The 27,216-nt window shown below is 33.8% G+C and overlaps 2 protein-coding genes across 2 annotated transcripts in view; both read left to right on the top strand.

Moving 5' to 3' along the window:
- LOC136969585 (putative E3 ubiquitin-protein ligase UBR7) overlaps positions 1 to 11,708 on the top strand; it is a 51,329-nt gene extending 39,621 nt beyond the window's left edge. The window contains exons 9-11 of the mRNA XM_067263809.1: positions 1,656 to 1,821; positions 8,930 to 8,991; positions 10,577 to 11,708. Coding sequence (XP_067119910.1) covers positions 1,656 to 1,821; positions 8,930 to 8,991; positions 10,577 to 10,672 — 324 coding nt within the window. The 3' untranslated portion in view covers positions 10,673 to 11,708. The remainder of the gene's footprint in view (positions 1 to 1,655; positions 1,822 to 8,929; positions 8,992 to 10,576) is intronic.
- A 14,522-nt stretch (positions 11,709 to 26,230) lies between these two features.
- The window catches only part of KrT95D (phosphofurin acidic cluster sorting protein KrT95D), a 55,816-nt gene continuing 54,830 nt past the window's right edge, over positions 26,231 to 27,216 (top strand). The window contains exon 1 of the mRNA XM_067263804.1: positions 26,231 to 26,670. Within this exon, the coding sequence (XP_067119905.1) occupies positions 26,570 to 26,670 (101 nt within the window). The 5' untranslated portion in view covers positions 26,231 to 26,569. The remainder of the gene's footprint in view (positions 26,671 to 27,216) is intronic.

Below are 27,216 nucleotides of genomic sequence, written 5' to 3'. Positions count from 1 at the left end.
TTTAAGAACCTTATCAATTAAAGTAACATTATCCTAGTTTTTAAAATTGAGTCTCAAAATTCGGATAATTTGATCTTTGTTATCTGTTAGGCCTATCTATATTCAAATAATTATTATTATGTTAAGAAATAACAAAAATAACTTTTTCAATTGTAAATAAAAATATTTTAAAATAAAACATCCAAAGATGATTGATTTCCATCACCGAATAATAAACCTCGATAAAATATTAAATAGTAATAAATAACAATAAAAAGGTAAAAATAACACAAGGAGTAAAGAATTAAAATTAAATTATATATTATATAAAATGGATTTACATTTGGTTTTGTAAAAATTGAAATTGCAATACAAATACTGTTTGACTGGTGTCATATGGGAGCTATATGATAAAGTAATGATCTATGGCAGGGGTGGCCAACAAGTCGATCGCGATCGACCGGTCGATCTCCAATCCAATTTTGGTCGATCGCTTGCGATGTCTTGACTTAATGTATTATATTTGTAACCGAACACAACAGTATGCATGCAGTTATGACTCGACTCATAAGCAGTGCACCACGTACTGAAACACAGTGTATAAACATAGTATGTATTTCACACTTCCCCTCCCCACTTACACTATGCCTATGACAACAAGTCGATCGCGACGCATTTTTAAGATAAAAAGTAGATCTTATATATACAAAAGTTGGCCACCCCTGATCTATGGGATAGTGAAACACAATAAAAAGGGGTATTGTGAGTTCTAGCAGTAGGTATGCAAAGATCTAGCCAGTAACTAGAGATTTGTCCATTAAAATAATTGTAACAAAGTATGTGACCGAAATATTTTAAACAATCTGTAAGATTGGGTAGACCAAGGTGAACTCTGGCAACATTGGGGTTATTGATGTATGGGAGGTTACAGAATTTATATATCAAAGAATAAACCTTATTTAATTCTGATTGAACTTTGTGAAATAAATATGGAGCAGTCATTGCCAAGATGGGGAGACAATAATCTACAATAGATTGAAAATTTGAAAAGAAAAAAAAATAATTTTTAAGATGGAATTTGAAGAAATGTTTTTACAGAAATGCCAAAAATGTCTCGTCTAATAGAAAGTGAGTTAATAATTCAGAAATATGATCATGGAAATTTAATTTTTCATCAAAAATGATGCCAAGATTGCAATGAGATTTAACGTAATTAATTTTAATGGGATTGATATAAATTTGGGGACAGTATGGGTTGTGACTTAGTGAGAAACACATAATTACTGTTTTGTGAATACTGATTTTTAAATTATGGCTAGCAAAGATAGAGCATATGATTAGATTTAATAGTGATGATTATTAACTAAAAATACTAGTTGTTTAAAAAATAATCTTAAATAATTCCTTGGTAAATAATATTTTAAAATAAAATAAATCAATTATTAAATTTGTATTCTTTATCAAAAAATCTTATTTGAAATATTTGAGATTTTTTTAGCATAAAATGTAGGATTTTTAAGTTTATATTTTATAAATATAAATTAAAGTAGGTTACCAAGATAGATGTTTTGAATTATTGCATTATGTTTTAAATGATGCAAAATTATCCCGTTGTACACAAATATAAAAATTTATTAGTTTCCTCTGAATGATATTAATTTAATAAATATTTACAGGAATTATATCGCCAACATAATTGCTCATATTTGCTAGATGAAGATGATACAGTTCATTCATATGAAGAACGAGGTAAAGCAAGTATTGGTACCGAATCACAATATGTAAAAGGAATGACAGCACTTCAAGGTCTTGACAGAGTGAAACAAATGGAAGCTATCCATGGTATGATTATCTTATTGTCTTATCTAAATTTGGTGAACTGTTTCAATATTTTAAATTTTCATAAAACAGATTTATAGTAACATACTAAAGAAGAGATATTATTGCAAAGTTTTTTTTTTTCATTTAATTTTTCATACATTTTATATATTCTTAAATACAGTGGTACCTCATACATTGAATGACTCTAACTTTGAATGCTAAACTTGACAAAAATTTATGTTGGAGTTCAAACAACACCTCAAAGTTTGAACTGTGCATGCAGTAAAAAATGCACTAGAGTGAAAACACAATCTGTTGTGTGCAAAAGTCATCTCTCTCTTGCATACACTTATGTCTTCAGTGCTTTTTTTTGTTTGGTGTGTTTGATTAAATATATTTGTGTTGTTTATCAATTTTTAACAGTTTCTTTCTGCAATTTTTCTTTGTCAACAGCTTTTAGGAATTCCATGCATTTTCTATCCCTTAGTTTAACATTTCTTGAATGGAACTTTTTAAACCATGTTTGACATGTTATCTTTTCCAAAACTCATGGTGTAATAAGCCTGATATGCTTTTTATCTGAAGACATTTCAACTTGATACTATTCAAGCAAGATTTGAAGTTTAAAATAAGCTTCTAAACAAAGAATACAATATCAGATTAGTAATGTCTTAAATAACTGTTATAATTATATCACACTGCTGTTAAGTAACAACAGCTGTTAAAAATATGCAAAAATTTTTTGTTTAACCCAATATAACCTTTATGTGGAATTCAAGAAGTGTGTGGAAGTAATAAACTCTAAGGTTGAAGGTTGTAATATTGACAATTGAGATGAAAAAGGAACTTGAACCACTTTCAAACTTTGCAATGTATGTGGCAGATCTGGTGGCCATGTTTAAAATGTAGAAATCAATGGTATGCAATCAGTAAATGTAATTTTCAGTTTATTGTGCAGTATTTATGTATTTTATTTGTTTTCATGTGTTTATTTATTATTAGAGCATTTAATTGTTATTTTTTTTACCTTAAATTATGTGTATTTGCCATTTTAAGTTTATTGAGATGGGTATTGTTTAGGTTTCTGGGAATTGATTAATTCACTTTTCATTATTTCTAATAGGACAAATTGATTGGAATTCAAACAGTCTCCTGGAATGAATTAAATTTGAAGTACAAGGCACCACTGTATATTTATATATTTCTAAAAATGACAATTAAAATATACAGTTGACTCTGCATAAGTCATCACCTGGATAACTCGACACCATCAGTTAAGTAGTCATTTTCTGTGGTTCCGGCCGACTTACATAGGCATTAATGTTAAAAAACTCCAGTTTACTCAACACCGTTTAACTCGTCACCACTGGATAAGTCGACATGCTTTTGCTGTCCCACACACTGATAAGTTGTCACCCCTCCTGAAAAAATGAATTCACTCTGCACGTATGGTGCGAACTCTTTTTTTTTTTTTTTTCAGGCGGGGGAGTCTATTTATTTATTAATATATAATAATACACAAACACCTAATTACTTGCTGAGCTTGCTTATATCTTTATTTTCAAACGTTTTCAACCTAGTTATTATAGGTCATCCTCAGGAAAAATTTATTCCATTTTCACATTCGAATATATAGCCTTCGAATGCTCGTGATATTACGTTTCAAAATTTTCAAAAATTTTAACGGTTTAAATAATAACAAATTAAACCAACCACAAACACATTAAAAACATTACTAATTAACAAACATAAAATAAATAAATAAATAAATAACTATTGTATCAAAAGTAGATTAAACCAGTTAAAGCTGCCATGTCCTTTCTACGGGTTTTTAAATCCCATTTCTTTTTCTATTACGTATTTCCATGCTGTTGGAAGATTATTTGCGTCTTTTGCATTTAAACATTTGTTTTCCACCTTACTTTTATATATTTCTACTTTCTCCATCCCTAATGCAATCGTCGGGGAATGGACTGCCTTTACTATTCTCGCTTCATCCCATTTTACATTCGCTCCTTCCTCTTGTCCCATGATCGCCAAAATGGTGTTATTGTGCCCTTTTTTTACATCATATTTGTGTTCTTTTATACGTGTTGCCAAATTACGTCTAGTTACTCCAATATATTCTTTTGTTACCGCTAATTGCTCGTTCTCAAATGGAATCTTATAAACCCCCGCCTTATCCTGCATTCTCATTGCGTCCTTATCATTTCTAAGTAATCTGTATATGCTTGGTGCTCTTTTATAAATCATTTTTGTGCCTTTATATCTACATAACTCTTCTATCACCCCTTCCATTTTTCTGTCATACGTGAACTTGCTGATCCGATCCTCTCTACTAAATCCTCTGTGTCTATGCTGTTTGTAACTCTTAAGTAACCCTTCTATTATGTTTGCTTTATAACCTAACTGCTTTGCCACTTTTTTAATTCTGTCAATCTCCTTAATTTGATCTCGTACATCTGTGCAGTATACGTACGCCCTTTTAATAAGCGCTTTAAACGCTGCCATCTTATATTTGAACGGATCATTAGACCACGCCGGTATATATAGGGGCGCAAGCGTGGGTTTTAAATATACTGAAGTTTGTATACCTCCCCTTTTAAACTTTATATTTATGTCCAGAAAATGGAGTTGCGTACGGCTTTTTTTGTTCCATTTTTAGCTTTAACCCATGCGGATTGTCATTCATAGCAATTAAAAAATCTCCAATCTTTCGTTCATCCTTCCAAATTATCAATACGTCATCCACATATTTCTTGTACATTACAATGTACTCCTCAAATGATCTTAGGATATCTTTTTCTAGTTGACGTACTACCAACTCGCATAGGAGTCCCGACATGGGACTTCCCATTGAGACACCTTTCTTTTGCTTGTATGTCACCCCACCAAATCCAAAAAACGATTGATGGCACATCAAATCCGCAAGTCCATTTAAGTCCTCAACATGCGCCGCCAACCCTGGATTATGCTCTATCAAAAATTCAGTAAGGGCATTGAAGCATGATGTCAGATTCACGGATAACGGCAATGAACAACAAGGTTAAGCGGCTTGAAAGAACACCACTCTCGACGTACCTGCCATTCTTAAAAAGATCGCATAATCCTAACCCCCGAATGCCACGAATATTTGCGTTCGCGAAAACACATAAGGAGGGCAAGGAGATTCGGCCGGTAGTTGAAAAATGCAATGCACCAACCTTTATACTGGAGAAGAGATTAAAAAAAAAAAAAAAAAAAAAAAGTACATATATGAGGAGATGGTGGAAAATATGTATGTAGCGAATGATCCGAATAAGGTAGTAAAGGACTTGCAGGATTTGGCTTTAATGAACGATAAGGTGGGGACGGTAATGGATTATGAAAGCATGTACCCGTCCGTGAATCTAACATCATGCTTCAATGCCCTTACTGAATTTTTGATAGAGCATAATCCAGGGTTGGCGGCGCATGTTGAGGACTTAAATGGACTTGCGGATTTGATGTGCCATCAATCGTTTTTTGGATTTGGTGGGGTGACATACAAGCAAAAGAAAGGTGTCTCAATGGGAAGTCCCATGTCGGGACTCCTATGCGAGTTGGTAGTACGTCAACTAGAAAAAGATATCCTAAGATCATTTGAGGAGTACATTGTAATGTACAAGAAATATGTGGATGACGTATTGATAATTTGGAAGGATGAACGAAAGATTGGAGATTTTTTAATTGCTATGAATGACAATCCGCATGGGTTAAAGCTAAAAATGGAACAAAAAAGCCGTACGCAACTCCATTTTCTGGACATAAATATAAAGTTTAAAAGGGGAGGTATACAAACTTCAGTATATTTAAAACCCACGCTTGCGCCCCTATATATACCGGCGTGGTCTAATGATCCGTTCAAATATAAGATGGCAGCGTTTAAAGCGCTTATTAAAAGGGCGTACGTATACTGCACAGATGTACGAGATCAAATTAAGGAGATTGACAGAATTAAAAAAGTGGCAAAGCAGTTAGGTTATAAAGCAAACATAATAGAAGGGTTACTTAAGAGTTACAAACAGCATAGACACAGAGGATTTAGTAGAGAGGATCGGATCAGCAAGTTCACGTATGACAGAAAAATGGAAGGGGTGATAGAAGAGTTATGTAGATATAAAGGCACAAAAATGATTTATAAAAGAGCACCAAGCATATACAGATTACTTAGAAATGATAAGGACGCAATGAGAATGCAGGATAAGGCGGGGGTTTATAAGATTCCATTTGAGAACGAGCAATTAGCAGTAACAAAAGAATATATTGGAGTAACTAGACGTAATTTGGCAACACGTATAAAAGAACACAAATATGATGTAAAAAAAGGGCACAATAACACCATTTTGGCGATCATGGGACAAGAGGAAGGAGCGAACGTAAAATGGGATGAAGCGAGAATAGTAAAGGCAGTCCATTCCCCGACGATTGCATTAGGGATGGAGAAAGTAGAAATATATAAAAGTAAGGTGGAAAACAAATGTTTAAATGCAAAAGACGCAAATAATCTTCCAACAGCATGGAAATACGTAATAGAAAAAGAAATGGGATTTAAAAACCCGTAGAAAGGACATGGCAGCTTTAACTGGTTTAATCTACTTTTGATACAATAGTTATTTATTTATTTATTTATTTTATGTTTGTTAATTAGTAATGTTTTTAATGTGTTTGTGGTTGGTTTAATTTGTTATTATTTAAACCGTTAAAATTTTTGAAAATTTCGAAACGTTGTAATATCACGAGCATTCGAAGGCTATATATTCGAATGTGAAAATGGAATAAATTTTTCCTGAGGATGACCTATAATAACTAGGTTGAAAACGTTTGAAAATAAAGATATAAGCAAGCTCAGCAAGTAATTAGGTGTTTGTGTATTATTGTTGGTAAATCTGCTGAGGAAGTAAGGATTGTATTAATATATAATTAATATATTTAATATGTATATACATATTAATAAAAATGCCTTAACATTTTGTATTTTTATGTATAAAATAATAACAGATAAACAAAAAGAAAATATACAATCCACATCAACGTCACACCAGAATCCAATTTTGCATTTTCTCACGCTAGAGGCATTAAGAATCGTTAGACGTTACTTGCCAACAATTGAAAATTGCGAAGATGTTTTCAAGGCGTTCATGATTATTGAAAAAGAAAGTTGAGACAGTTAAGTGCTCAAAACAAACAACACTAAACGAATTTTTCAGTTTTTCATCTACAGAGTAATTGTAAATGGAGGACACAATGTATTGTAAGCCTATACTACTGTTTAACGCACTACTGTATTTTCCTAATTGTAGTTTTGTGGTTTTTTTTCCAACTTTGCTTTAGTCATCACATCAGATACTCAACACATTTCCACATTCCCTGGGGTGTCGACTTATGCAGAGTCGACTGTATTAATAAATAAGTCAACTCCCCTCCTGAAAAAAATGGGACTGCACAGTGCGGTGTGAACTCATTTTTTTCAAGAGGGGACTTGACTTATCGAACATCTAAACAAGTGTGGGACAGCAAAAGTATGTCGACTTACCGGTGGTGACGAGTTAAACGGTGTCGAGTAAACTGGAGTTTTTTAACATTAATGCCTATGTAAGTCGGCCCGGACCACAGAAAACTGACTACTTAACCGATGGTGTCGAGTTATACCTATGTTGACTTATGCGGACTCGACTGTAATTATTTTTTATTTTTTTAAAGTAATTTAATATGTTCTGAAACCTCCAAAATCATATTAATAATGCTGTATAAGATATATATTAAAAATTACCTTTGAAGTACATAGAAATTTTCACAAATATAAAAAATTTATTAAATTTTGCTGGAAACTGCAAACAACAACAACAACAAAAAAAAAATAAATAAATAAATGCATTTGAATTGAGTTGAAAATTTTAAAAAAAATGAACTTAGATCAAACTTCTAACTTAAAAGGTAATTTTAAAGAAAACATAATACAAAATATTATTGTAAATTTTTATAATAAGATTTTAAAAAGCAAAGGTGGTCAATACTCTGATCACTCACTCTGATTCTTATTTTAGTAATGAAAGAAAACATAATACAAAATATTATTGTAAATTTTTATAATAAGATTTTAAAAAGCAAAAGATGGTCAATACTCCCATCACTCACTCTGGTTCTTATTTTAGTAATGAAAAGTCCTGCTATCGAGAATGCCCTTTCCGATTCAATTGATGTGAGTGGAATCATGTTTAAGCATATAAGAGAAGATAGATGTTGTGTGTTTTTTCACCTGTAGCCTGGAAGATTTCTAGTTCGTTTTTGAGATGCATTGCTCTCAAGAATTCTTGATTTGTCTACCTTGGCTGTTTTAATAGCAGCATCAAGCTTATAGCCCAATATTTTGGCAGTTCGTTTGGTTTTAATAATTAGGTTTATGAAGAAAAACTTCATACTCATTTGTATCCTTGCCCAATTTGAACAACCTGGCATTATGTAGTTATTGAAGCTACTGGGCATGGTTAAAAATTAAGACAGCATAAGCACAATTATTCCAGATATTACAGGTTCTGACAAGTAAAGAATTTTCAGAGTCCTGCCACAAAAAAGCTACATATTGATTATTGACTATTTGTGACATGCCATAACAACCAAAAACTTAAAAAACTAATAAGTAGGTTTAAAATAAAATACAAATGCATTCTGATAGTTCAAGAGTTAATTATACTTTCTATTTGTAAAATTTCCTCAACCTTAACATAAAATAAGAAAAAAGTGAACTTTTAAGAAATTTACAGGATTTCCCGGGATGAAAAGAATTTCTCAGAATATTTTCCGGGTTAAAAAAACAACCAGGATTCCATTTGAGAAACCCTAGTCCTTATTTGGGACTGGAGAAAAAACCGATAGATGTGAGAAAATGATTGATACGGGAACAATAGATCGAGAATCCACTGTAGCCAGGAATTTCATAATTATGAAAAATAATACAAGGAATTCTATGTAACTTTTCAATGTGTTTTTTTTTGTAGATATAATATGATATAACAATGAAGAATAGTAAAATATATTTATAATTTTAGTCTAATAAAATAAATATCTTGTTTTTTTTTCTGAAAAATTACAATTGTTATTTACTCTTCAGAATATAATAGTATGAAGAGTGAATTAAAAGATTTTTTGAAAAAGTTTGCTGACTCAAAAAAGGTAAGATTAAAGTTTAATTATGTATAATAGCTAATTTTAAAGTTTGAATTAATTATTTGATTAAAAACAAGAAATTTAAAATGTTGTTTCCACAGTATATAAGATTGCAGAAAATAAACTAGCTTAAAATAATGGTATAAGAAAGACAATTGGGTATAATGTGTGTTGGGAAAGAAAATCGAAATATCAAATTTTCTAAACATCAGCCCTCAAATAAGAAAAAAAGATGTGAAAATTGTCGTCATATTCTGGAGTCATAAGTTTGTTATTTCACTAATTGCAAAGACATAAAATACAATAAGTTCTTGAAAGAATGCCACATTCAAAGTAATAGGCATTTGTTTGGTATCCACTATGCCCAAAAATATTGCCAAATGAGTTGAAACTAAACTTCATTTGTTACTTATTAAAATTTTTTTAGCAATGTTTTGCATTGTTTCAGTTAAATTTATCATTCTTTTATTTAAATTAATCATTATTATAAATAATAATTATAAATTGTAAAAATAATGTCTTAATTGAAGTGTTTTATTATAATGTTGCAAAAAATATATATTTCTTGAAAAAAAGAATAAGCAAAGTTGTTAATAAATAGAAAATTGACAATTTAAGAAATAAAGAACTGTTTGAAGAGGCAGAATCTGTTTTAAAAATAAAGTTTAATGAAGTAAGAAAAATAAATTGAGTTACTAATAAATCTTATTTTAAAAAAATATTCTTAAAGATTGGAGAAGTTTGAAATTTGAAGAAGTAACATTATCTAAATTGTGATGATGATCATCATCTAATGGTTTTCTATAGTATTTAAAATAACAATAATAATAGATATATAGATGAACAATTGCCTTAAATACTTGGGCTATAAATCCACTAATTTTAATAATTAATACTAGGTAATTTGCTACTAGAGGTAGATGTTAGGTGCCATCTCTTATCTAAATTATAATTATTAATTTGGCTGCAACACACAAGCACATGTTGCATCCAAGTTCTGGATATGAAAGTGGTCACAAATGTTGAATGCCACATTATGTTTAAATATAACAAATAAAATTTAAAAATTGTTATAAAGTTAATTTATTATTTTTTATTAATATATGTAGTTTGAAAAAGAATTTAGTTTAAAAAAAAAAAAAATTAAGTTTTGGCTTTTTTGAAGTCAATTGTTTATGAAACATTGATTGATTGACATTATTTTCACTAATAGAGGTTGCTGCCGACATTTGCAACGCGAAAACGTGTACGTCAAATGTTCAGCGCCGCCTTCCTGTAAACTAGAAGTTTGACAATGGCATTTGGAATGTCAAGCATGATTCCACTGACTTTCCAAATGCCATTGTCAAACTTCTAGACTTACAGGAAGGTGGTGCTGAACATCCAATGTACTGTACATGTTTTTGCGTTGCAAACGTCTGCCGCAAGCTCTCTATTATTTTCAAAATAAACTTCTAGGGATCATACTGTAAAAGTTGTTGATTATTTTTCCCATTTTAGATAATCAATATTGTTGTTGTTTAGTTATTTGATAATTCTATGGTTAAGTTTTGATTTACTTTATTATTAAATTTTATATTTTATCTAATAGGTTGTCCGAGAAGAAGATATTTGGGAATTTTTTGAACAGATGAAAGCACGCAAACGGCAGCGAACAGAGTGCCAAATACAACATTATTGTCGATGAAATTAAATATTCACTGTGGCGAAAAAATCCAGATGAAAGCACAAAATTAACTTTTATATTTTAGGCAGTGCACTTAGCATCTTCCTTATTTTATTCAAATTAGATGGAGATAGGTTGTTATAAGATAGTTTGCACTCATTTTTTTTTTTTTTTTTTGTATACTGTAATAGTTTAAATACAGTGATTATACATAATGTCTGAACAAATATATTCAAAATGTAAATTTAGAATATGCTGTTTCACATACACTTCAATTTATTTTGCAGAATATAGTCAAACGTTGAAATGTTCTCAAAATTGTAATTAAATATTTCTCTAGTCTTTTAGGAATATTTAAATGGAAAAAAACTGTTAATATAATAGATCTTATGATAAAAATTTTATTAATTTAAGACAGAAATGATTTTGCTAATCAATAATCTGGCTTTCTCTGCATTTAGTGTATAAAATATTTTGTGTAATGACTTAACATTAAAGATTTTAAATGGAAACAAAGGAAAATTTTCTTTTAATTAGTATATATATTTTTATAATATCAATAAAATGAATATGTTAATTTAATAATCTACTTAAAAATTATATAACTAGGCGATGTTCTCTATTACAGTTTACGAATTTGTGTACATGAAATGTCACTCATCTTTAGAACAAATTTATTAGAATGTGTTATTCAAAACACTGTATTTCCATTAAATTTTACTTGTTAGTTATAAGATAAAGTTTTGTATATATCTTAAAATAGAATTTTGTATATGTCACTGTTTGATGGCATGCCTCTGGAATAACTAATTTGTCACATTGTTGAAAGAAAACACACAGATATATCTATATATATATGCAGTTTGCACTTTCAACTTGGTAATTTGGAGCATGCTTTGTGCATCTGAACAAAATTGCATTTACTAAGAGTAGATATGTAATAATTAGTTTTAATTGATAAAATCTATTGTGGAAAAAGTAAACTATTTATCTTCATTGCACCATTTCTGCTGTGGGTGTAAGTGTTTAAATAAAATCTATTATTATTCCTAAACAATGTTTTTGTGAGGTTTGCCGAACGACTGCGTTAGTCAGAATGTCGCGCGGTCACGATCCACGTGTGGGAGTGAAAGAAACTCTCAAGAGACAGGTTTTCATTCGTAACCCGTTTATATAACAAAAGGTGCTTACAACTACAATATACTTTTATCAGCGGCGGCGTTCGAGTCTTCTGGGCCTCCTCTCGGAATCGAAAGTCCACAAGAAAAGTCCTCCGATGTTTCGCAGGAGTATGATGGCCTCGGGGCGCACTGTTCAGTTTCTCGAGGGAGAGTTCCGGACGTAGGGACGATTCCGATTACAGGTGACAAATCCAAGGGAGTGGGTGACCTTCCAAAAGAGATGTAATCCAACTGCCGAAGATCACGGGAAAAAAACCCCGTCGTACAATCGCGAGACAAAGCTCTAAGAGCCAAGAACCGAGAGAACTAATGACCGAGAGAACGTCACATCCCTTTTTTTCAGGGTTTTTATAACTTTCTTTTGAGTCCCAGATCGAACATTCCGATAGGTCGATGTCGATTTGACTCCGCTCTCTAATTGGTCCCCCCCTCGTTACGCATTGTAACGAGATCGGAACCCCGGTCGTCGGATGAGTCAACATCGACTGACAATTCGATTCCTACCGAAGATGTTCGATCTAAGTACTCAAATTCATCTATTGTTTCAACCTGAGAAGAATAACTTTCTCAGAAATTTCTACAGACATGTCCTTTTATGGACATGTAATATTCACTTTTCGTTTAACTATTTTTTTTCTTGTCTGACGGTTTCTTTTTACAACGTTAATTTATAATAACAACAATTATTATTATTTGCTTCTATACAAAAATTACAAAAAAAAAATTTTCTTATTTGCACAAATAGTAGGCCCACCTCCGAAGCTTCACAGGGCTCTCCGCCATTTTTAAAATGTTGCTGTGGAGTAGCGACATTTTACCTGAGAGCGTTGTACGCTGTCAGTTCATTCTCCGCTTGCTTTTCTCGCGCACGTTTGGTTTCGCGTGACATCACATGACTATATCCGAAGGTTTCTACAAATGATCAAATAACAATCGCGGTTACATCGAATAACAAATTTTTAACAAATTATAAATTTTTCCGACAATTTTAACTTTTACATTTAAGTTCTATGCTACATTTCTTTCCTTTTTTTTGTGCAACGTTTACGAACATTTGGTGTTGTATTTAATTCGATTTGAACATTTAAATTACATTTGTCGGTACGCAAACATTTTATGTTTGTAGACTGAGCAATTCATAACAATCACCATATTCCATTTCCATTTCTGAAAAAGCCGAAAAAGGGGTTTTAAAATTGAATATGTCCACGTTTCTTTTCAGGTTCTTGGGAACACAAACAGGGATTCGATATTTAGTTCAATCGGTCTGTCACATGCAAAATGTAGAAGCTACTTCCGACGCACGTGGACATGTAGAGTCCGAAGATCACGTGTCATCTGTAGGTGTGCTTTTCTTCCTTTCTCTCGAAGTTTTCCAACAAAAAGGTTTTTCTTCCTTTTTTGGACATTTGGAGTGGACTACTCCATTTCCGTTCTGAATCGTATGAGTATGATGGGGTGTCTGCACAGACAGTGAAAGTTTGTGTGTTCCCCATTTTCTCCTCAGACATACCAGTTTTCTAGATGTCAGTCTTCTGAACAAGAGACAGTTATCTGTCATCGGAGTTGATGCAGATTACCACTAATCGAGGTCATGTAGTTCGAAGATGACAATTTCTTCAATTTTGACTCATTCTGTTGAAAGTTCGACGTTTCTTGGACCTTTTCTGATGATGATTTCAACTTTCTCTTTTCGAATATCGTCATTTTCTTCCGAATCGGTTCTTTTGACGGTTGCTTTGGTTGTGACAGACAGTTGTTTTGCACGCGTTTAAAAATGGGAGGGAAAAATTTTCCTCATATTCCGATTATATAAATTACTCAATCTATGACAGATATTTGCGCTCCTCGTGTTTCTCTCGCGACAATTTTAAACTCGTAAAACGCTGGTGTACACAGAAAATTTCACGTTCAAGGTTTACAAAGTTGACATAACTAATAGTTCTGGGTTCGCGACATAAAAATAAAAATCCCGTTTTTTTGCCTCTAATCAAAACTTTCATTTATATTTTAATCGTCAATGACTCCTCCTCTTTTTCTTATGATAGTCTCTTTTGCTGGGTGATAGAGACTACCATTTACAATCTTTGAAGAGTCCGATAGGTGTAGGTGGCGGCAAGCGCTCATGACCCTGGCTTTGTGGTAAAGTCCTACTTTTTTCCGCGTCTGTTCCCATCGCGTCAATCGGTAGTGTGATTTTTGACGAGGTCGGAAGAACCCATGGATATTCTTGCACAGATCCCCGACTTCTAAGGGCATAATTATGTGAAGGTTGTGCAGTGGATGTCTGTTGGTTGCGTACTAGCGTTTCTGTTGTGTCTAGTTGGTCCGGCTGAATTGATTCTAAAATAAATTCATCCCAAGGGTCTCTAGATATAGGCAACTGATGTTCTGAGGCGGATGACTCGGTAGCCTTTGCTTCGGACTTAGTTTCGTCCGTCGCAAAAGATCCGAATTCCATACGCGCCAAAGCGGGCTTCATCCGGTTAGCGTGAGTGTGCATCCTTTTCCCGTTATGCACATGCTGGACGATAAAGTCGACCGGACTTGTCTCCGCTACTATCCTATAGGGTCCTTGCCATCTTGGAGCTAGTTTTCGCTTTAATCCCGATGGAACCGTTACTTCCGTTACGAAAACTCTGTCGCCTATAGAAAATTTGTAGGGCTTATTCCTTCGCTGTTGATACGCATTTCTATCCAGTGCGGCTTTTTCTGCATGTTCTTGGGCCAGCTTGTGTGCTATCGCTAGTCTCGCCCTCAGTTCGCTTGCATAATTTTCGCTAATATCGTAACTCGGTCGGTTGGGTTCAGTTACGACATCAAATGGATAAATTGGGTCTCTTCCGTACACTAAATAATATGGCGTCTCGTTGGTACTGGAATGAACGGTGGTGTTGTACGCGAATAGGGCGTAAGGAACCATTTCATCCCAATTGCGCTGGTCTTTATCTACATAATGCGTTAGTATATCTATTAAGGTTTTGTTTAAGCGTTCCACCATGCCGTTGCATTGTGGGTGGTATGCAGTGGTGAGAAGTCTTTCTATGTGCAAGAGATCACAAACTTCTCGCATCATTTTCGAAGTAAAATTTGCACCTCTATCAGTCAATAATTGTTTGGGGACTGAATGTCGTAAGATCACTTGTGTAACGAACGCTTTGGCGACGGTTTTAGCAGTAACGTCTGGTAATGGCACTGCTTCTGCCCATCTAGAAAAGTGATCTACAAAAACTAAGAGATACTTGTTGCCATTATTAGAGGTAGGAAAAGGACCTTGTATGTCTAAAGCTGTTCTCTCAAATACCTTTGTGATTTTAGGGAATGTTTGTAAGGGAGCTTGATGTCCGTGTAGAGGACGTCGTCGCAAACTACATTCCTGACACGTCTGGCAATAATGTATGATGTCTTTGTTCATTTCGGGCCAATAAAACTGCGTCTGTAATTTTTTTCTCAGCTTCTTCGCGCCTAAGTGTCCCGAACTTGGAATATCGTGGAACAACTTCAAAACGTATTCGACCAAAGTTTTAGGGATGACTAATCTGTCCCAAGTTTCGTTTCTTTCCGGGTTTGTCTTTCTATGATATAAGGTTTGATCTGCGTCTAAATAAAACTCGCTACCATCTGTGTTCAGACCCTGTTCCGACGGGGATAGGTTTTCTGTTAGGCGTCGTCTGATTTCCTTACAAAAAGGGTCCTCCGATTGTTGTTCCCGAATCTGAGCCTTACTATATATTGGGTGCATCTCAATTATTGGAGCTATAGGTACTCGACTTAATGCGTCCGCATTAGCGTGTGCTTTTCCTGGACGGTGTATGATCTCAAACTGGTACTCTTGTAATGCTAAATTCCAACGACTCAGCCTTGAACTTTCGTCTTTGACGTTGATTAGCCATCTAAGCGGTCTGTGGTCAGTTATGATTTTAAATTTTCTACCATAGAGATAAGGTCTAAAATATTTTATTGCCCATATAACTGCTAGACACTCTTTTTCTGTTGTACTATAGTTTCTTTCGGCTTCCTTGAGTAACCGACTAGCATAGGCTACAGGGAGTTCACCCCGCTCGTCTTCCTGCGATAATACGGCTCCAATTGCAGTGTTCGATGCGTCGGTTGCCAAAATAAAAGGACTACCAAAATCTGGTGATCGCAAAAGGGGAGCAGACACCAAAATTTCCTTAAGCCTTTCAAACACCTCTTCGTGTTCTTTGGTCCAGTGAAATTTGTTATCTGCCTTTAGCAGGTCTGACAAAGGCTTAGATATTCTTGCATACTGAAAAATGTGCCTCCTATAGTATCCCGTTAATCCTAAAAAGGCCCTCACCTCACGCTCATTGCTTGGTCGAGGGAAGTTTTTCACGCATTCGATCTTCGAGGGGTCGGGTCGAATCCCTTCTTCCGAGATTTCGTGCCCTAAAAATTTTATCTGTCGCTTCATAAAACTGCACTTTTTTGGCTTTAGTTTTATTCCAGCACTTGCTAGACGTTGAAAGACGAGTTCTAAGCGTTCTAGATGCGAGTCAACGTCAGAACTAAACACCATGATATCGTCCATATAGACTAAGCAAATTTTGTGTTTTAGACCCGTTAATATCAGATCTGCAAGCCGTTGAAAGGTTGCAGCTGCATTACAAAGTCCCATAGCCATCCGGTTAAATTGGTAATGTCCTGATGTGGTACTGAATCCGGTCTTTTCCTTCGTGTCGGGATTCAGGGGTAGCTGCCAATACCCACTTAAAGTGTCCATTGTGGAAAAATACTTTGCCTTCCCAAGTAAGCTTAATGACTCCTGGATGAGGGGCAAAGGGTAAGGATCTATTTTTGTTACTTTATTTAATTGCCTAAAGTCCACCACAAATCTCCAATTTCCATCACGTTTCTTTACCAAAAGAGCTGGTGCCGACCACGGGGAGCTGGACGGTTCGACTACCCCGCTGTTCACCATTTCGCTTACTAGATTATCCATTAATTCCCGCTGAGCATACGGAATGCGATAAGGAGCACGATATATTGGTGCACTGTTTCCTGTTTCTATTGTATGTTGAATTAAATCGCAATACCCTAAGTCAAAGTCGTGCTTTGCAAATACTTGCTGATATTTGTATAATAAATCGATTAAAGGGGTTAATTTGTCCTTACCTACTTCCTTCAAATCAAATAAACTAGCAAATTGGGCTCTGGTCATGGGATTTTCTTCCACCCGAGATATCCTATCTTGTTTCGCCTCCTCTTTTGATTCTTCTTCCGCTTGAAAGTACGCGCCTACTTTACTTCCTCGTTTTAGCTTTAGGGGCTGCGTGCTTACATTCATTATCCTTATGGGAACAGTTCCGTTTTTGGGGACCTTCACTAACACGTTAGCGACTATCAGATCCTCCCTTTCAAGTGGACATGGTTCAACTACACCTATCTGTCTATTAACGTGCTTGCCACATACTCTCCCTTCTATAACGACTTCTGACCGAGGGGGAATGGTGGAGTCGTTCTTTGCTACCACCACTCTCTGGTCATTTTCCTTTTGACTGCTCTTTTCTACAACTCTTCGCTCTAAATTTTTTTTGTTTTCTTTTCGTTTTTTTCTTTTACTCACTTTGCTACCCTCTCTAAAATCGTTTGTTCGGGTTAAATCCCTCAAATCTCCTTGACATAGACTATCCTTCCCGTTCTTTTGTCTTTCTACCATTGCAAACTCGCTGTCATTCTTACTCATGTTACGTGGGTTATTAACATTATTATGAAGGTTCGCTAATCCCCAGAATGTAACTTCGTTACCGCTAGGGAAAATAAGCTTCGCGTTTTTTATCGAAATCGTAAGGTCGTATTTCTCAATCACGTCTCTACCTAGGATCCCGTCATTAGGTTCTGTTATTTTGGAGTCCACTACATAACAATCGTGTCTAAAATTCAATTGCCCGATTCTAAATGCTAAATCGAATTTTCCGAGCGTCTCTATTGTGTGTCCTGTGACACTAAGTAACTCTACCTCTCTGGTTTCAGCTTTCTTTAACTCGCGTAAGTTCGAAAAGAAATCTTTTGATATCAAAGAAACTGCCGCGCCTGTGTCTATTGTTAATTTCGCTCTTTTATTTTCGATTTCACAAACTAAAGTGCAAGGGGGTAAATCTTCATTTATAAATTTAGATTCTCCGACACCCGATAAACGAGTAGCTTCGCGCGGATAATCTACTATTTGCTCTAAATCTCGACGCTGTTCTTTTGCTTTCACCGAAGTTATTCTACTTCCGTCTCGATTAAACCTTACACTATCTTTATTTAACTCCTGTGATACATTATTTGTTTGCCGAAGGCTTTCCTCCGGACTGGGCAACGCTAAGTATTTAGGAAAGGTCGCGTTATCTAAGGCCCGCTCGGCATTAGGGTCGTTTACGAACCAGCCTTGCGCGTAACGCGTCGGGTTAAAAGGCAAATATTCAGAGTTCTGATCATTCCTAGGTCCTATCTGTCTATACTGTTCTCGATAGACTGGCATTTGTTCCCGATATCGCGGCGAAAACGGATTATTTATAACAGGAACCTGCCATTCTGGAGTGTTAGGGTTTCCTCTCCACTCCCCTCGATTGGGCGGAGGGAAGGTATCTTCTCCATACCAATCGGGTAGTGGGGGCGACGCATAAATTCTACTGTCTAACCAATTTGAAGTAGATCGCCGATAATTTGTTGGTCTCCATTCGAAATTCGGCCTACAAGGAAATGAATTATATCCGGAGTATCGTCTAGAAGGAATCTGGGCAGAATAATTTAATGACGATCGGTTATTTGTAGGAAAACGCGGTTGTTGTAAGCGCTGCGGCTGCGCGAATCGGCATTGAGAGCTCGAATAGGTATTGGGATTACCTACTTCCTGTCTCCCTCGTAACGCGGGTGATGGCATTCGTCTATTTTGTTTGGATTCTCCTGCTCGCGTACTAGTTGTTTGCGCTGTCGAGGACCGATTGTCTAATCTCTTCCCTAACGTTTCTATCTGTTTAGCGATTTGACTTATTTTCGCTTCTAATGCATCTTCCTTATGGGGTTTTGTCTCGTCGGCTTTCGTTGGGGAATTCTCTGCAGACTCCTCTACGTTTCCTATATAATTCCGCTGTTTGTTAGTCAATTGCTCTATTGTTTCCTCTCTTATCGCTATTTTTAACGCTTCCGAAAATGTAGCTGGGTCATGGGTCATTACGTTACGTTTCATTTTTTCATTTAAGCCGTGCAAGAATTGAATGCGGAGCTTCTCGTCCAATTCTTGCTGCTGACACCGTTTGATAATGGCATTTTCTTGCTCGTTTGTCCCGGTTCGATCTACAATTATCGCGCTAACTAACGTTTGTAACCTAACGGCGAATTCTTGAACTCTTTCATCTTTGCGTTGCGTACACGCGTGGAATTTCTGTACCCTAATAGAATATGGTTCTCGGTCAAATCTACTTATCATTAAGCGTTTAAAGCTTGCGTACTCCGTTACTTCCTTCATTTGGAGGTCGCGCCACGCAAAATCTCTCGCTATCCCTGTTAGTTTACACTTAGCAATGCTTAAACATTGTCTAGGGGTCCAACCTGCTAATCCTGCGACTTCCCCTAACGTATCGAAAAAATCTGTTACGCGCCCCGCGTCTCCCGAGTAGGTAGGTATCATCCCACTAAAGGCTGAAAGGGCGCTAATTGAGCCGCCTCCTAGGTCGCGAGTCGGCGCTGGAAAACCTGTCTCTGTTTCCATGGTTCTTTCCCACTTTTCTCTCGGCTGCCTCAACAATTATTGTGGGACTGAAATTGTTTGCAATTGTTGCAAAAATAATCAAAATGATCCCGCTTTCTGACACCAGTGTGAGGTTTGCCGAACGACTGCGTTAGTCAGAATGTCGCGCGGTCACGATCCACGTGTGGGAGTGAAAGAAACTCTCAAGAGACAGGTTTTCATTCGTAACCCGTTTATATAACAAAAGGTGCTTACAACTACAATATACTTTTATCAGCGGCGGCGTTCGAGTCTTCTGGGCCTTCTCTCGGAATCGAAAGTCCACAAGAAAAGTCCTCCGATGTTTCGCAGGAGTATGATGGCCTCGGGGCGCACTGTTCAGTTTCTCGAGGGAGAGTTCCGGACGTAGGGACGATTCAGATTACAGGTGACAAATCCAAGGGAGTGGGTGACCTTCCAAAAGAGATGTAATCCAACTGCCGAAGATCACGGGAAAAAAACCCCGTCGTACAATCGCGAGACAAAGCTCTAAGAGCCAAGAACCGAGAGAACTAATGACCGAGAGAACGTCACATCCCTTTTTCTCAGGGTTTTTATAACTTTCTTTTGAGTCCCAGATCGAACATTCCGATAGGTCGATGTCGATTTGCCTCCGCTCTCTAATTGGTCCCCCCCTCGTTACGCATTGTAACGAGATCGGAACCCCGGTCGTAGGATGAGTCAACATCGACTGACAATTCGATTCCTACCGAAGATGTTCGATCTAAGTACTCAAATTCATCTATTGTTTCAACCTGAGAAGAATAACTTTCTCAGAAATTTCTACAGACATGTCCTTTTATGGACATGTAATATTCACTTTTCGTTTAACTATTTTTTTTCTTGTCTGACGGTTTCTTTTTACAACGTTAATTTATAATAACAACAATTATTATTATTTGCTTCTATACAAAAATTACAAAAAAAAAATTTTCTTATTTGCACAAATAGTAGGCCCACCTCCGAAGCTTCACATTTTCTTTCTTTGATATTATATTTATAATTTATGTTAGTAGTTTATAAAATATTTAAACATTCAAAAAATATGCAACAACTTTCGTTCTTATTACATGTTTATTGTTGCATGTACAATAAATATTACAATTGATCAATCTTCTATTTTTCCACATATTTGCGAGTTTGTTAATATTGGTTCCAATGCTGCACAAGTTTTTCGATACCGTATCTGAAGAAATCTGGGCCACGTCTTTTAACTCCTCCTCCAGTCCCTTTTTTTTTTTTCAGGTTGACTGTCTGAAATGTGTCAATTTTTTATTATTATTTATATTTGATATATAACCAATTTTGATGATAAAATATGGAAAAAATTAGCTCCTACATTTGTTTTTTCTAAAAATAAAATAGCTTTTCTTTCAAATGTATAGAATTATCAGAAACAAGTTTTTACTCTTTCAGATTTCAAATGTAATGCCAACTATTGGAGAAATAGTGAAATACATCAGTGAGCACATCAGAAATATTAAAATAAAAATTTCTAGAGCATTTTTCATGCCAGACATATGATGTGTCAAAACCAAAAAAGAATCCTGTAATACAGGATTGTAGTACTTATTGATAAAAAAAAAGCAATCTATGTATGTACATAGATTTATGGGATGTGACTGAGAAAGGGGTTAAAGCATTTCTATGCTGCAACTTCTACATCATTGTCTGACTGGAAATGTTGATCTTGCAGAATGTCTTTCAGCTGGGGAAGAGATGAAAATCACTAGGAGCAGGATCTGGACTATAGTCTAGTCATTCCCCAAGTGAATTTCTTCACGTGCCTTAATTTTTTCATGCAACATGTGGCTGTGCATTATCGTTGGGTGGTCCCTGGATGGACCTTTGGTGATTGATCAAAGGTCCATCCAGGGACCCATCATGTGAACGACCAGCAGACCAGGAAATTTTATTTCCTGGTCTGCTGGTCGTTCACATGATGGGTGTGGAAAAAAGGCCCTTTCCCTGAAGAAAGAGCCAAAAATGAAGAGAGATGCATAAGATTGTGCATTGTCATGGAGAAGGATAACTCCATCTATCTAAAAACCTGGATGCTTTTTTTTATGTCATGACATAATGTTTTTATAGTATCACAATAATGTGTAGCATTGTTTGCTAAAAGGTCCACTCAAAGGAAACTCACATTGGACAGAGCTCTGCAAGAGGCTCTCAAGTATAAGTCACAACCAGTTTCCTTCTCTAACTCCAGAATTTCCAACTTGATTAAAAGGTGGGATAAATGTCTGTGTTGTGTTTTTATTTCTCAAATATCTAACATGACATTTTCATTTGACTCTCCCTAATATATATAGACCAAGTAAAGGAATAGGATCAAAAATATAAAGGATAATATTAATAATTTATGATAAAATTGCTTTCAAACATTATTAAAATAATTATGCTAAGAAAGCTGAAATAAACTAGTTTAATATATTAGATTTCTACATTGTCAAAATTAAGCTTTAACATAAATGAGATTAAAGAAAGTACCAGACTTAGATACAAAAGTGTTGAAAGTAACTGAAGGAAGAGGATGACATAAGCTGACACTAGTCGATATTGAAAAATGATAGATGTCTGGTAGAAGAAATTTAAAGCTCTTGCTCTAGTATAAGAATAAAGGAAATCCCCAGAATTGCCAACAGTTGAAATCAACTTCATACAATGAATCAGAAAAAGTAATAGGATATTGAAAAGAAAAAGATTTTAAAATAATTTTAATTGGCTTAATTTTCATTATTAAACATGTAGAAGAATCTTTTTGATGGAAAAGTTCAGAAAAGGGTGTAGTTACATTTAATTTTTATTAATTTAGAAAAAAGTAATAGGTTCCAAGTAAGATGTTCTCATAGCATCGCAAAATAATAATAATTACTTTATCTAGTATTATTTAAAATATGTTTGCGGAGATTTGAAAATAAAAACTTAATTGAAATATTTTTGAATATTTTGTTAAAGACATGGTAAGATAATTGATTGGCATTCATATTTTATAGACTTAATAATACAATAATTTAATTATACTGTGTAATTATATACAATATATTTCGTATTATTATTAATTTTTTTTTTTTCATGGACAAATTTTTATGAAATGTTTCCTTTATAATTCAAAATATATTAATGAAGTAAACATTAATTTTCTTATTTCAGATACATAATATATTTAATAAATTCTTTCTCAATATTCGAGAAATTGATACAATAATTTTTTTAAATAGAAGTTTACAAAACTTTTATAAATAATTTTTTTTTCTACAGGAAACTGAACCCGTTAGTTATACATGATTGAACAATCATTGATTATTTAAATAAAAAATTGCGAAATGAAACTTAGGGGAACGATTGGACATAATTAAAAATTAGTAAGAAACAGCAATAGTTGTAATAAACTAGAAATTGTTCTGTTAAAAAAAAGTCTTAATATAAAGGCAATTTTTAATAAAAATATCATGTTTAAAATGTAAAAAATTAGTTATTCTCGAGGACGTTGAGCGCTTGTTGGGGCGTGCAGTAGAACGGGCACTTTAGGCCCGTTAAGGAGGAAAGGGTCCTTTTACCATTTTTTCTTTGAGCAATATAAATACGTAAAATGTTTCAAATTTTGTTTTTATAAAATTCACGTAGACCTTGTTTATAAATATGACTTATTATTCCGAATTATCAGAGGGAGGAAGTCTTAGTCAAATATAAAAAGTAGTCTTAAATATTTCTTGAATTTGCTTCGTCTGGTTGTTGTCTGTTAGATTTATTAATGGCTATCAACATCCGGTGTAAATACTACACTTATACACAGAATAGGAAATATAGCGCGATTAGGAAATCAACGTTTATTGGTTTCTATTAACTGGGGAATTTAATGGTGTTGACATCTGTTGTTGTATGGTTAAAAAGTTAACAGTTGCTTTTCAAAAATGAATAAGGCAGTCATCATCAAATTGTGGGCTGATGAGAGACAAGAAGGTCCGAAACGCATTCCCCAGTTAATGATTTCCTATTCTGTGTATAATAAGTCTAGTATTTACAACGGATGTTGATGGCCGTTAATAAAACTAATAATAAAATTAAGTATTTAAGACTTTTACTAAAAACAAATAAAGTGATAGAGATAGGAACCGCTAAGGCCCCCAAGTTTTCTCTGGGCCCAGGAATAAATTCCCAGTTCCCCCTCTCCACGGCCCTGATTAATCTTCAGTTAAGTAAAATATAGAATATCCGTACATTAGACTATGTCGTTTACTTAACGAGAGTTTGAACTTACTAATAGCAGTAAATATTAGCATTGTACTGATTCAGTTTAATGTTTAATAACTTTTAGAGACATACTTTTTCAATATTTTTAATCGGTATTGTAAATAGAAGTGATTAAGAGGGCCAAATTACAACGTGTAAACCTACGTTCACTCTTTTACTACTGTGGTTGTAGCCGCTAGCGTTGTGAATGAAGAATAAACTGTCATACACATGTACAGTACACAATATTCAAGCGCGTTTATCGCATTCAAAACTTTTTCCTGTACTTAATTTTCTTCATATATTTATTTACAAAGATAAGGAAGCAGGGGCCACACGGGTTCATTACCGATTACGCTACTGTTTTTAATAGATATTGCACTTTAATAATTTCTGCGTTGCGAATAATAATCGTTTTAAAACAATAGGACAATTGCAAACATCACAAATATTTATTAAAATATGACACTGCATGCGCACGCGTCTCAGCTATATAATTAATTAATGTAAGTTTTCACAATTGAGAGAAATGTTACAGGATAATTAAATAATAATGCCAATATATTACAGCAATTTTTTTCAGTCTGTTACATCAGTTGTCATTTCTTCTGTACAAATACATTGTAGCCTACTCTTATGATTTTGAATAGGAAACTGGAAAACATTTGCTTATTTCCTCATATTATATTTAGAAGTATCAAATTATATATAGACCTAAACCTTATAGATGAATATATAAGAAAACCTATAGATAAAACAGGTTCTTTTTCTTTCTACGACTAAGAACTATGTAAAAGATTTAAAAATTTCCGAATATGGCAAAATCAATGAATTAAAAAATTTTCGTCGGATTGAATTAGGCTATATAAGCCTATAAACACTAAATTAGCATAGGTCTAATTGTTTAACAGATGTTTTCTATGTAAGCATACATCATATAAAGACTTTATTTTGTTTTTTATTGCGTAGAATTAGCGTTATTTATTCTGTCGAGCATTAGATTTATTTTATTGTTTAATTTGAATACGCAATATAGAATCAGATGTTGCGATAACAGTAATAGTTGATAAATTTTATTGTGTTTTAATCTATTTTTTCTTTAATATTGAATCATACATTCTACTGTGACAAGTGTTCGCCTGTTATACAGTAGCCCGAGTAGTCTAATAGAAAACCTACAAGAACAAACAACACTAAAATAATTTCCGGCTTTTTCATCCGTTCGTAATTGACCATATGGGAGTTATTGTAATTAATTTCATTACCGTCATGTGATTAGTTTAGGTTTAGGCAATATCACATCGGCGGATTTCATCAGATCGTACTGTACATGACGTAGACCAATTCTTTTACGTCATACATGAGCAGTTGAATTGATAAATAATATTTATTTTCAATTCTCGGAAGAATAATTATCTCATTCGCCTTTATTTTTATTAATCGTACATAAAACACCTCTCCGAATGACGCAATGCAATTTAAAATAATAATAATAAATTAATAGTTTTTATTTTAATAAAACGCGGCGTATACTTAATGCTATCCGGATTAATGTCGCAAGAAAGATTTTATATTGCGTCGCGTTAATATCGCCAGCCAAAAATTTCTATTCATATACTATTAATAGAACTGCTTGCTTGGAAATCATTTTGAAAAATCTAACAAGGTCGATGGAAACTTTTTCAAATAAAATAAAACTTCTTAGTATTTACAATATGATTATATGTTATTTATTATTTAAATGTTATTAATGAGTTTAGTACATTTCAATTGATTATTATCCATCAATTTAAGCCTAAATGCATCATTAAATAAGAAATTCTCATCTACAGAAATTTCATTTTGATTTTATAAATTATTTTCAGTTTTTATCAAGCGATTTTAAAAGAAAAATTTACATGTAATTTATTCGAGTGTTTTAATTCGTGTTATGTAACTGGCATTTTGTATCCTTTTTTTAATGTACTTACAAAAGCAACTTAATTAGCTTAAATGTAATTTAAGATTTTAAATGTTTATTGTCATTTCTTTAATTTTAAATTAAACGAATCGTTTTATTTAAAAATCGTTATAATTTAAACGAAATTTATTTCGACAAAACGAATTCCCTGTCATATATTTTAATTTATAAAAATAAAATGGATTTTAATGATTATTTAATGATTATTGACGAATAATAATCGAGGAAAAAATAAATAAAATATTTTCAAATTTTAAAATAAATTCTTTTTAAAATGGAGTGCAATTTTATAATTAATATTTGCTAAAGGAGTAATTATAAGTTTATTTCGGGCGTTTAATTCGTTTAAAAACTATTGATTTTGGTAAAACATTTTTCATGCGTACAGAATTTTGTTTGAAAACATTTAAAAAGTGTTACTCTATGTCACGTGATAAACTAGAACTATCATTTATCCATATTTTCAAAGAGAACAATATCTCGAAAGAAGATTTTATTACGAAAAATCGAAAATTTCGGCAATTTTAATTCGAATTTTACTCAAACTTCACTCAAATATGCCGAATGTATCGAAAATATATAAAATATATCGATTATTCACGTGACGTCACGCCCAACTCACGTGATCCGCATCGACCAATGGGGCGAAAGTAGAGGGTGATCGTCTGAAGATGGTCGACGTGTTTCGTGCGGTCGTCTCAGGAAACAACGACTTTTTACCTTAAAAGTGATATTTAAAAGTGTCTTAATAGATCAAGAAAATAACATGTATTAATTACCGTCGCCCGAATATATTTTTCAACAAGATGAATGAAAAACAGGACGAGAATTTAGGAAGAGAACCAGTTCCAATGAAATATTATGGAGCCTGGGAAGTTGGTACGACGCCACCGAATTGTGTACCCAGGTAAAAACAATCTCTTAAATCAAAATACAATAACTTTTATATAATATAGTCAGTATACACGTGACATAACTTGAGTGAAATTGATCATTTTTTGTAATCTAATGCGTATTTTAATTGGATCAGATGCCATCAGTCGCTGTATGATTGACGTTACTCAATTTATTACAATATTTTTTGTATATTTACTTAACGAGGAACACTTTTCAATTATACAATGATAAATGCCAATTATAATTTTCTTCCTTTATTTTATTTTATACAATTTCATTCGGAGAAGACTTTAATGTAATCAAATGATTATATATATAATTTGAGATGATGTTTATTGATTTATCTTTTCAGATTTGATGATGAGTTGAGATAATATACAAGTGTATAAATATTAATCGTACTTATTCTGTTTTAAAAGTTAATCTTTAATTAACTTCCGCGCCAATTCGTTTAGCAATGATTTTAATAGGAATTTAATGCTCGGCGAAGAATATAATGCTGAAGATGATATAGTAAACAAATGCTAAAATTGAAATATAATAAGTTAACGAGAGG

This window comes from Centruroides vittatus, unplaced genomic scaffold (genome assembly GCF_030686945.1).
Source record: "Centruroides vittatus isolate TY-2023 unplaced genomic scaffold, ASM3068694v2 contig_18, whole genome shotgun sequence".
Lineage (NCBI taxonomy): Eukaryota > Metazoa > Arthropoda > Arachnida > Scorpiones > Buthidae > Centruroides > Centruroides vittatus.
Note: the sequence above shows the minus strand (reverse complement) of the source record. Positions and strands in the feature narration are given on the sequence as shown.